The sequence below is a fragment of the Lottia gigantea genome (genome assembly GCF_000327385.1).
Source record: "Lottia gigantea unplaced genomic scaffold LOTGIsca_43, whole genome shotgun sequence".
NCBI lineage: Eukaryota > Metazoa > Mollusca > Gastropoda > Lottiidae > Lottia > Lottia gigantea.
The window spans coordinates 1,951,249-1,964,771 of NW_008709504.1; the positions used below are offsets into that span (position 1 = coordinate 1,951,249).

General features: G+C 32.8%; 1 protein-coding gene across 1 annotated transcript; it reads right to left on the reverse strand.

Moving 5' to 3' along the window:
* Positions 1–3,222: 3,222 nt before the first annotated feature.
* On the reverse strand, positions 3,223–4,518 carry LOTGIDRAFT_123204 (hypothetical protein; the record flags this gene model as incomplete). Its single annotated transcript, XM_009060631.1, has 1 exon — positions 3,223–4,518. The coding sequence occupies one exon, from the start codon at positions 4,516–4,518 to the stop codon at positions 3,223–3,225; it is 1,296 nt and encodes a 431-aa protein (XP_009058879.1).
* Positions 4,519–13,523: the final 9,005 nt, after the last annotated feature.

Sequence of the window (13,523 nt, forward strand, 5' to 3'; positions counted from 1 at the left end):
TTGATAATACGTTATTATATATCTTTGAAAATTTCAGACACAAGAGATAATGTGTGATAATTCAATGCTTCTGGTTTATTACTAGTGATTTAAAAATATTTGTGGAAAAACTCAGCATAACTGACCCAAATTGATAAGATATTCAGGGTTTTTGAATAATGAACATCTTCAATATGAGAAATTTGGTATTATTAGGAAGATTTTTGGTCAATATTGATTTAGTTATTATCTCTGACAGCTGCCAGTGGGCATATGTTATCTTGCAAGCTATCTTCACCTCATTTGGAAATTCATCTTGGGAAATAGCATTAGATTTCTGTGCAAGTGCCCATGATTTATTTTCTATTGTTAAGCAGGACAAGCCATTTGTTAGGGATAGTAGGATGCTAGTATAACAAGCAATTCAAACTCTTTGAGCAGTATCTGCTCTCCTTTTACTCTTAGTATTAGGGTGTGTTGAGAAGAGTTCCAATGAAAGCACTGGCTAAAGTCACAGAGCAATAGATCAGCTTATTAATTTTGTGAAAATTATTTTTTAATCTAACATTTGCCAAGAAACTCGGTTTGAATTTTCACAAACAAGGAAAGCGGTTCTGTTTTCTAAATTATAGCAAGAAGATCACAAATGCTCTCTAAGGAAGGAAAGAAAAGGGAAAACTGAATAAAAAAAATTACTGAAATTAAAGGGATTGTCAAGAGGTTTTCTCAATTTTGTAGGTGTATCAGGGACACTGATAGCATCAATTTGTACCGTGCCAATTTGCAACAAGTTGCCTGTTGTGCTTGCATTTCTACTAAAATTAAGTCTTCAATGACGTCACTAATCGCAAAAAATATGCTTTATCACATAAGGCCCTTCGCCCTGACGTCATTTAATGTTATAGCAAATTCTCACGAAAAAAATATTCAATTTTGTCACTGGTGTTTCTACACGGAAGCCATCTTCCCCTGAGAAAAGAAGCTGGCTCGGCTTTTTGACAATATTCAAGTTGAAATGGCGATGTTTTAATTCTTCAATTCATGCTTGTTTTTGAACGAAATCAATGATACACCTTCTATATCATAATGTATTTTCATCGTAACAATGTATTACAATACAAGTCACATCGGCCATACAAAACAAACTTAAACCATATTTTTATTCATATTAAAGGGATAGATTCTCCATTTTGGAGGGTTGATTGGTCTCCATTATATATGTAAATAGTCTTCAGAAGTACTAAAATTGTATGAAAATTGTATAATTCCTTTAAAAATACTTCAAACTAGGAATTTCACTTTCTATTTCTATAAATATCTTTTCTATATATGGCACAGTACAAAAAATGACCAGTGTCTTTTTCACTTTCAAACGCCGATTATTCTAAACACACATGGATTTGAATGCTCCAATTTCGACTGTGAGATGTGAACACTATTACTAAGATAACTTGCCAGGCAAGGTAATATACGCCCACTGGCAGCTATGATTTTGAATAAAAATATTTAGCAGTACAGTAACAATCACCAGTATGAAATATTCAACCTTCAGTCATACACTTCTTTTGAACTCTTTAGGGTGATACTGAATAATATTGAGTATGAGTTATTGCCCTTGTTCTTGTTCAATTTTTAGCTTGTGAAAACTCTAGAAGGCAAATATTCAATCTTGAGAGCAGGACTGAATAATAAAACCAGGTTTTGTCAAAATCCAGCAAGAATCATGTCTTTTAGTGTTTAAGAGCTAAATTTGAAAGCCTTTTCAAGAACAAGGGCAATAACTCATACTAATTATTTGTCAATTCTTCTGATTTTCAATAGGGTTCAACTTTGGGCGATTACGAACACTCACACCAAGTTTCATCAAAATCTGTCAAGAATTGTGCCTTCTAGGGTGTTTACGAACTAAAAATTGAACGAGTGTTCAATGGGAAGGGCAATTACTCCTACTAAATATTTTTCAATTTTTCTTATTTTCAATAGGGTTTATTCGTGGGTGATAACAAACACGCGTGCTAAGTTTCGTCAAAATCCATCAAGAATTGTCTCTTCTAGAATGTTTACAATTGAATGCATTTTCAAGAACAAGGGCAATAACTCATACTTAATATTTTTCAATTGTTCTGATTTTTAATAGGGTTCATCCTTCAGTGATTATGAAGACTCATGCCAAGTTTCGTTAAAATCCATCAAGAATTGTCCCTTCTAGAGTGTTTACAAGCTACAAATTGAACGCGTTTTCAAGAACAAGGGCAATAACTTATACTAATTATATTTTTCGATTCTTCTGATTTTTAATAGGGTTGATCCTTGGGTGATTACGAACACTCATACCAAGTTTTGTCAAAATCCGTCAAGAATTGTGTCTTGTTGTAGAGTGTTTACGAGCAATTGTGGACGGACGGGCATCTGTCCCTTTTTTTCCACTTCAAAGTAGGAATTTTACTCACTATTTCTACTTATGTCTTTTCTAATTTCTATATATCACAGAGTAGTCATTTTAACATTCAAACAAGGATAATTCTGGACACACATGGATTTGAAGCTGTGAACACTATAACTGATTGGCCTAGTTTAAACATTCCCGTTTCTGAGACTAAAGTATGTTTGGTCAAAAAAAATGGCACACCTGTCCCTTTAAGTCAATTCATCCAATTTTTTACATTTGTTGAAATAAATAGCAAAATACTCTTTACCAAATTTACCAAACTAGAATGATAGTACAAATATTTATTATATTGAGAAAAATTCTTTTTTTACTGTTGAGTTGTTTATTTATATAACATGTATACAGTCAAGTAACCTAATTTCGTGGAAACCTATTATTCGTGGATTTCTGGAAAGGATTAATAATTTGCATGAGCAACCTTGCGCGATCTCTGCATCATCCTGATCAACAGAGAAATTCTACCTATCGGAGATAGTTATAGTGAAATGATATTAAAGATAAATACTTAGAGAAGTTAATTATACCACCCGGTATCCATACAACGTGTTTTTCTAGACTTATTTATAGATCAAACAAAAAATCAAACACGAAAATAGGTGACGCATTCTGCCGCCGTTGCCGAGTTGGTTGCTCATGAAATATGGGTCAAAGTGAAGGATTCATTTTGTAGAATATCTGAGGAAACATCTATGACATTCGGTGTTGAATCCTTATATCCACGAAAATAGGGTATACCACTGTATTATTTATTACAGTTTTCAATGCGTGACACATCAATCACATTTAATTAGATATCAACAATAATTTTCAGTTTTCATATCATTTAAACCTAGATCTTCATTTTGTTCAAAAGATCGTTCATATCTTTCTATCTTAAGGTTTGGATCTTTTTCAGGAACAAAGGGATTTTGTAAATAACTGTTCCCAGCAGGATCATCCAATACCAAATGAACATTAAGTCTCTGTCCTTCAATAATTTCATTTAATTTTTCACAAAACTTTTTCAATTTAGAGGAAGAATTATCATGAGAACTATCACCCAATATAAAAGGGTTGGATTTTGCCAGTTGACTTTGAATATTACTAAGCAAGCCCTCAACAGTGGTAAACTTGCCACCTAATGTACCTAATCCAGTCTCTAATTCTAGTTCAGGAATGGCAACCGAGCATGTATCACTTTTCAATACATCTCGTTTCATATCTTCAACTGTCGTAATCTTGAGTGTGATCTTGGTTCCTTTTTCTTCAATACCAGCACCACTTTTGACTTCATTATCTCTATAACCACATGCATCACAATTACAAGCCATTATAACTACTTCTTTAAAATTAGGAATGTCCACTCTCTTCATATTAATAGAACTTGGTGCGTTACAGTTAGGACAATTCATAGGCATAGCCAGCACTTCATCTTTTCCAATGAGGTCTGAAGACAAATCATCATCTACATCTTCATCATCACCAATCCCAATTAATCCATTTTGCTCTGAACTTCTTTTATATCTGTTCACTTTCATATCCGGATCTCTGCTTGGAGCATGAAAATTTTCCACAAAACTGTTACCAGATGGGTCATCTAATATTAAAGTAAATGGTTCTTCAATCACTTTCAATTTCTGTAATTTTCCAACAAATACTTCAATTTTTTCTGCATCTTCAGGGTGCATGATCTTCCTAACAGGCTGATCTTGAAGCAATCCCTCTATTGCCTTATCAATGACACCTTCGACGGTTGTTAATGATCCTTTTGCAGGCGGAACTTCAAATTCTATTTCAGGTATCTTGATGGTGGCATAATTGGTACAAACAATTTGACGATTCAAATCACATGGTTTTTTAATTTGAGCTGTATAAATGACCCCATAATCTTGGATCTTTGAGGCTGGTTGAAGCTCTGCATTTTTAAAGTTACAGTTTTCACAAGCAAATGAAGATACAACCACGTCTTTGAAAAAGGGAATTTTGGTCAAAAACAGTCGTGTGATGCCTTGTTCGTGACAATTCATACACATACTTTCAATTTCTGTTATTTCTGGAACGTCGTCATCAGCCGTAATGTCCCTGAATAACGGTTTTGTGGCGCCTTCCATGATTTCTGTCATAGAAGATGAATAGATATAGCCTTACTGAGAACAGCTCAAAATTTTATAATGATGACATGTGAGTGAAATCGTACGAACTTGATTAGTAATGTCACCGGAAGCGGAAGTAGAAGTAATGACGAAGTGTCAATTGAAATGCCTTGTACAAGTTGTACTTGCTTTAATGTCTTGATAACTTGTTGTTACACATAATCTACTTTTTTGTGCAGCAACAGCAAAATTGTGAAAACAATGATATCTGTGATCAAATGAAGTGATGATCAAGGTTGTTTTGATGGTCAAACTATTGATTAGCCCTCAAATCATTGACCTATATGAAAAAAGGCTAGAAAACAAACTGGTTAGCTTTCTAATTCTAGCCAGAACCGAGCTTCTGATAAAGTTTAATAAATAAATAAAGAAATTGACCATACAGGTCGATGACAAGATCCCAATTTGCATGTAGAAGCAACTGATTAGAATCTCCCATAGCATCATTATTAATATCTAAATCGGTCTTACTTTCCCTTAAGGGACAGCTTTGCTAAATACCTTAGTATCAGAAACAGGATTTTTTTTATCTAAGCTTATATCAGTGATAGTGTTCAAGCCTTCAAATACACTTATGTCCAGAACTATTGGCGTTTGAAAGTTAAAATGACGACTCGTCATTTCTTAAGAAGTAAAAAAAGAAAGTGAAATTCCAAGTTTGAGTTATTTTTGATGGAGTTTGGGTGACTTTCGTACCATTCTAGTACTTCTGAAGACTAATTTTAACATATTATCAAGACCCAAATCAACCCTCGAAATTGGCGCACCATGGATGTCTTAACACTTGGAAACCTAAAAAGTAGGCTAATTTACTTGTCCTGTGTAGCCTTCTCGTTTTTACTCTGTGCGTTTTTGCAGTTGGACGTCAAACTTCAAGGATGTTCACTGAACTTTCAAGTGCCTGCCCCTTACACAAATGACACTTAGGTTTGTTTGTGTGATTTTGAACTTTGAAGCCATCTTTCTATTTACTGTGTATTATGATTTAGACACATTATTATCAGTTGAAAATGATAAGTGTTATTGACGTCATTAAAAATTATCTTTGATAATTATTAAATATCGTGTTTACATGTAAACAATAGTTCATTCAACCTATTAACGGTTAAGAAGCAGTGTGTGTCGGTTTTGCAAAAACAGGAATTGCATTGTGATTAAATAATCCCGGCACCAAGTTTTAACAAAACACACCGAAATTTTTTACAAGAAACATAAGGGTATATAATATTGTTGTTCACAATACTTCTATAAAAGAGAATAAAAAATACATTTCACGTTTATTGAGTTTGAATGACTTGTGCTGTAGTGTAACTTGGCGCATCTTGCAGACCAATTTTCAGTAAGAAATAGTCTTTCTTCAACACCTATAGCATAATACAAGATAGCCGTTACTAAACCCATACCTCAAAATAACCTGTCCCTCAAATGTAAGAGATTTGTACTTCAGAATAAAGAACCTGCTTAAGACTTGTACCCCAGAATAAAGAAAATGGGTAGGAATTGTACCTCAGAATATAGAAAATGGGTAAGAATTGTACCTCAGAATATAGAAAATGGGTAAGAAATGTACCTCAGAATATAGAAAATGGGTAAGACTTTTACCTCAGGATAAAGAAACTGGGTAAGAAATGAAATTAATGCAGTTTTACGTCCTACTTTTCTGCACCAAGAAACTGAAATGATATTAAAGATAAATACGGTACTAAGAGAAGATAATTATACCACCCGGTATCCATACAACGTGTTTTTCTCGACTTATTTATAGATCAAACATTGTACACGAAAATAGGTGAGGCATTCTGCCACCCTTGCCGAGTTGGTTGCTCATGAAATATGGGTCAAAGTGAAGGATTCATAAAGAAAATCGAAATAAACCAATTTTAATTATTTGGTAGAATATCTGAGGAAACCTCTAAGACATAATTTTTTTTCCCCTTTCTTTTAACTTTGACGAAATTCGGTGTTGAATCCATATATCCACGAAAATAGGTTACACCACGTGTTCCATTCATCTGAAATTAGTTAAATTTGAATGAAATACTCTTAAAATCCGTATTTTTTTTTTTTAACTTAATGAAGTCTTCAAGAATAGCACCCCAAACTCGTCACATATGCTCAGCAGGTCACTTAAAACAAAACTTTAGAAGTCGAGGTTGGTTGGTTGGTAGATGATAAGTTAACGTTCGCTTCCAGTAGATGCTGATATTGCAAACTAGTTGTTGGTAGTCGTAGTAGTTGGTAGTTGGATTGGTTCAAATTGGATGATTCTGTGTTGTTGGTTTGGTTGTTGATTCTTCGTTAGAACTGGTTGGGTCGAATGACATGGCGGTGAAACTCGGCCCTGGATGGTGTGGTGTGAGTTACACGATCTCCTTCATTCTTCCAAACTTTCTGATCATGGTATTTCTTGTTGATTGATAGTCGAATGGTAGTCGTTGGTTTGGTTTGGTTAGATGTCGATCGAGTCAGTCAGTAGACTTAAAAAGCCAGCTGGTTTGTACAGCGGCAAAACTGGGCAGAGCAGTGAAGCCATGCCTCTTCCTTCCCCCTCTTCCCCTTTCTGCAAAAAGCCAAAGCTGGTTTCGACTTTCTTCAACCCATTCCACAAAAATAAAACAAAAATCACTCCAAAAATAATAAGTGGTGCTTTCTAGTTTGAACCTTGGTCGAACAGTTTAAAGTTTGTTAGTGTTCCATTAACTGACATCAAAGATTAATTATTACAATAAAAATATTGTTTATTTGTCAAATTAGTATATTGCAAAACAAACATGTTGACATTTTTGTTATCAGTACCTTTCACCCCTTGGTATAAAAATAAACTCTTCTGATTTAAAATGGATTACTTCCCCTGATAACAGGATCGAGGCTATCAATGGCTGCAAGCAGCTGATCGGTGACAAGTCATCACACATTTTCAACGTAAAATGCCGTAAAATCTTAAAGTTGTTTTAAGAAAACTCAATAGTTTTGTAAAAGCCTATCAACATGTCTGGCTTTTTCCATCTAGAGAACAAGGAGGTGATCCGTATTAAAGTGAAGGTACGTTGGAATTTTATTTTACTAAAAAATCAATAAATTCCAAAAATGGAAATGTCATAGATTCATTTATGAATAGTAGTAGCCTAATACCTAAAACAAATATGATGATCCAGAGGTAAAAGAAGGGAGATATTTGAACATTTAATCTTGTATAAAATAAATTGGTATATTGCGTCGATGCAATGTATCTGTCTGAAATAGCTGAATAAATAGGTGTACTTTTCTCTGCCATGATTTATTGGCATTGAAGACATAGTGCCAGTGCTTTCCTCTAATATTCCACTATCAGGAATCCAGCTAAGGTATTCTCAGCTAAGGATTTTTTTTTTTTTGATTAAACAGGTGCACCATTTTGAAAGTTGATTTATTACTTGACTGTGTTTTTAGAATGTCTTCAAAAGTAATAGAAATGTACAAAAATTCCTTCAAAAATATCTCAAACTAGGAATTTCGTTTCATGGCAGTGTTACATGAAAAGACGATTCCTCTTTTTAACTTCCAAACGCGGATAATTCTGGACACACATGGATTTGAAGGTTCAAATTCCAATAGTGAGCTGTGAACACTATTACTGATTGGCATAGCTGAAAAATTCCCATTTTAGAGACTAAGGTATGATTGGTGGAATTGCAGCAACCACAGACGTCTAATTGAAAATTGGAAAGGTGCAAATTGATGTTATCAGTTTCCCCGATAACCATAAAAAAATTAGAAATCCTCATTACAATCCTTTTAAGAAACTGAATGATTTATAATAGGAGAAAGTGAATGATTTATAATAGGAGGATGTTTACATGTGTTGGTCAGATTAATTGCAGAGCTTCGTGATATAAATATTGCATGGTACTGGTATTTATTAAAGTGTTTGTTTAACCTAGTGATTGTGATTGGAGCTCATTTCACGGTGTCTGGATATGTTTCAAATATACAATCTCATCAGGTTTCATAAGGTCTCATCAGATCATACATGTGTAATCTACCAATGTTGTCGGGTTTCTCCCTCTTTTGCATGTTGTCCACCGCTCTACTGACAGGATACCCAATTCTACAGATTTTTTGTTTTTTTCTTGACCAAATTTTCACAGGACGTACTGTTTTCAATGTTCAAATTCTCTACCATAATATATCATCAAAATACCTATCATTACTTGTATCTTGATTGTGCAGTTATTTTTGGATATAGTGGTTAAGTTTTGAAAATTAGACTTGATGTGTTTGAGCACAGAAAGATCTCACAGTAGGAGCTAGAAGTTTGGATTTGAATTTTCTACAATACTTACCATATGAAGAATATCAACTTATCTAATGGTTTATCTCATGCATGGTTTGAGATGAATAACTTAATAAAATATCTTTTAAAGGATGTTTCTGAATCCATTATAGTGAATTTCCGTCAATTTAAAACTGTTATTAGCAATAACAAAAAATTCTCTCTGTTATCAAATAAATAATTAATCATAATGATTTTAAGGTTGACATTCAGTGTATCTTTAACAATTATGAATATTATTAATTATAATAATTTAAATTTGTAACATCCTTTATAATTCACCAGACAGAGCTGCATTTATATATCATAATACATCAAGATGCATAGTGAAATATGTAGAGCTGCATGTCTATATCATAATACATCAAGATGCATAGTGAAATATGTAGAGCTGCATGTCTATATCATAATACATCAAGATACATAGTGAAATATGTAGAGCTGCATTTATATATCATAAAACATCAAGATGCATAGTGAAATATGTAGAGCTGCATGACTATATGATAAAACATCAAGATGCAGAGTGAAATATGTGGCTTTATTGTAGATAGACAAAATTGTTGATGTGCTGTATGCTTTTACAGAATTGTGGTACAATAGTTATCATAGAAAGAAAGACACATCCTTTTTTTTTTTTATAAGGATAACAACTCAAATTCACTAGAATCCTTTCTGCCATCTGGTCCTCAGACAAACCTCTTGGCATTGATCTTCCCCAGATTATCTGTATCCATTTACAGCAGATACAACTGGAATAATAAGGAAGATAACTTATTCAAGGTCATCTGACTTTGACAGCTGACCGGGATTAGAATTCATGATAATTTAGAACCTCATTTGATTAAAGTAAATGATCATCAAGCATTTCTGATCCAATGTGATATTTGTAGTATAGAAGATTAGACAGATGAATAGGTATAGTGAACAGTTGGCTGATTGAGCACATACAATACTATTATCAACTCAAACAGGGGTTTTGATCATTACTTTTGACCGATAATGATGATCCCTTTTTAAGTGTTATCAACATCTACAATTACACACAAATTATCTGTATTTGACCCACTTTCTCTACTGATTAGTAACACAGTGGAAGGAGAAAGAAGTTAACTGGGCATAAAAACTATAGTATGGTTTACTAGTAATTCCTAATATGATTTCAAAATATACCACAGCTGGTGTACAATTGATATTTTAATATAATAACATAGAGTGACCAGGTTGTTCTGCAGAGTTAATGTGGGTTTATTTAAAGTAAGGAATCAATCATATTAACAAAGCCACACCCACTGAACAATATCTATTATGTAATTGTCGATTGTTTTTTTCTTGCCAAAATTCATAAAACCAAAAGACTTAGTCAGCACCCCGCAGACAACAAGACTTGTGGTCTTGATTATCAAGTATGCATTATCATTTTTATCACTTAACCATCAGACTGTCAATCAAGAGTTAGCTGATATTATTGCGTACATTTTTAAATTATCATCTTGTGGTCTCGTGATAAAGTAATAAGATAATTACAATGAGCCAGCAGTTTCTAACTTTTGATCTGACGACCATATTTGGTCTTAACGAACTTGATTCAATGTCTTTAATGACGTCAATGATTTTTAGTCAACAGTTATCAGAAAGACATGTTTTGTCATATTATCACAGTTGTACTTTATGTGGTTTATGAACTTGTGCTAAAAACGTGATTCTTGACATGTGAGTTAAATACAGGTAGACATGTGATCCCAGCTTAGTTACCTGTCAACAACAGATTGACACCACCGACTATTTCTCAAATTCAATAATTTCAATCTGTAACATGAAAATACAAGATTCATATTATTAACAATGCCATATTACATACAGTTTGTTTGGGATTTAAAGGGATTGTTAAGAGGTTTTCTTAATTTTTTATGCGTATCGGGGACACAGATAGCATCAATTTGCACCTTTTTAATTTTCAATCAGACGTTTGTGGTTCCTGCAATTTCAATAAAAATTAGCTTGTTATATGACATCACCCCTCGAAATTTCAAATTTTCTTGTATCACATTAGACTTTTGTAGGGTTGATGTCGTACAATTGCTACAACCATAGACGTCTGATTGAAAGATGGAATGGTTAAATTAATGCTATCATTGTCCCCAATACACATAAATAATTTGGAAAACCTCTAAACAATCCCTTTAAGACTTTGGCAATCAGTATATACTCCCTATCATACATTGTATCTTAATTCTTATTAAATGATTCAATACAACAAGATTGATTTGTGACCCTGAAGGTATCCTGTACCAAGATTATAGGTGATAATAGTAACATGAAAACTGTTAAGAATATAGAGTTCCTGTGCTAATTTTTTTGATTAATTTAAAAATTGATGTGGCCATAAAAAAAAGTAAGCTTAATAATCAATCATACTGTAAAAGTACCAGATGGATCTGATCATAATGTGATATTCTAGCTGATTGCATGAAAATGATATGAAATTGTTAGTGATATAAGCTTACATAAAATACCAAGATATTGTACAAATTGGAATCCAGAAGTGCTGCAATGGAAAGAAAAACAACTTCTTCTTCTAAATCTCTAGTTAATCAAAGTGAATTAAAAGAAGTCAAATGATTGTTATAATTCAAGTCTGTAACTCCCTTAATAGTTTACATTAAGTAGCCTTGGTAATCAAGTCACTTAAAGATGGGTTCCCTTTATTTTCATTTATGAAAATGAAAATGCTAATTCTTATATGAATAGAAAGCAGAGGTGTTCTAAATACCAGTTTTTCTCACATGTCCCTAATTGATTTATAATTAGCTAAATTAGAAGAGAATTACCAGCAGAATTCCAAGGAGTGACTGTACAAACATGAACATTTATAATTGGTTAACAATCTTAATTATATGCGATAAGAACATAAAGATGTGATTAAGAATACATAATAATTCATTAAAAACACCAATTTGTCAAATAGTTTGCTTGATTTGACAGTAAAGAAATAAGGAAACCCATCTTTAAAATAGATATCTACAATTTCTCAGTCTGGTCTTAGGTAAATGATTTTAAATTGGGTTAAAAATTTGAGATTTTTTGATGGAAGTTGAGTTGTGACTTTTTGTATCTAGTTATTTTTTTTGTTACAAACAATCTTGCAATGTTCCTACATTGTTTTGAAAAGGGAACTGTTATTGAACATTTAAGTACTGGTATACCATTGCAATTCATGGTAGACGAAGCACCTATTAGAACACACTATTTTAGAATATTGAATTAACAGCCATTATGTAGAAGTACCATAAATTCTAATCCTTTGAATCTTGACATTTATAGCCTTGGCCTTGAAAGAAAAGAATTAATGTAGCACGGCCTAAAGCCATACAGGTTAGTAATGATAAGATTAGAAGTAATAAAACATGTCCAGCTCATGTTCAACTGACCACATGGACCATTGTTTACTTTACATTCACTCAGATGAACTCTTCACCGGTCACTTGTGGCTCACTGGATCAACATTAATTCACCAGGTCATGGAAATTTTTGAAGGGGGGTCCACCATTAGGTCATGGAAATTTTCTGACAAAGTTCACTCAAATGTTTAAATGGAAAAGTGATGTAGCAGTGGTGGATCTGTCATAAAACTTTAGTATCAAAAGTTATGCATCATGGCATCTATAAGTTCTGTATCTTAACATCAGGAAGTTCTGCATCTTAATATCTAGTTCTACATCTTGTCATTTTTGCATCTTGACATCAGAAAGTTCTACATCTTGACATCAGAAAGTTCTACATCTTGTCATTTTTGCATCTTGACATCAGAAAGTTATCAGAACGTTCTACATCTTGACATTTTCTATCAGAAAGTTCTACAGCTTGACATCAGAATGTTCTACATTTTGACATTTGTATCTTTGGTACAATACTACAATAGTGTACAACCAGAAGAGTTGTGGGCCTTTGACTGGTATAAGGTGTATTTTGCTGACTGTTATAAACTGTGCATTCTGATATCAGCATTTTTATAAAAAAATGAATGATAGTTTGATATGATAAGGACTCATTTTAAGTTGTATGAAAATGTTTCATATAAATAATCATCAAGTTAGTTTTGTTATAAATGGGGGTTTATTTTCTAAAATGTGATTTAAAATTTGTTTGTAAGGCAAAATAATCTGATCAACAGACTGATGAAAATACTAAGATTTACCTTAAAGATTGGTTTCCTTATTTTTTAGTGTTAAATTAAGCAAACTATTTGATTAATTGATGTCTCTAATGACTTATCATGTATTCTTAATCATATCATTATGTTCTTATTGCATATAATAAAGAGTTTTAACCAATCATAAATGTCCATGTATGTACAGTCTGGATAAACAAAAAGGTTACTCATTGGAATTCTGTTAGTAATTTTCTTCTAATTTAGCTAATTTTGAATTAATTATGGACATGTGAGACAAATCAGTATTTTTCCAAATCATTAGAATACCTCTACTTTCTATTCATATAAGTATTAGCATTTTCATTTTTTCAATGAAAAAAAGGGAACCTGTCTTTAAAGGTATTGATGGCATCGATTTGCACCATTCCAGTTTTTATTTGGTTTTCTGTGGTTCTTGCAATTCCACTTAAACTAAGCGATTTATGACCAACTATTGCA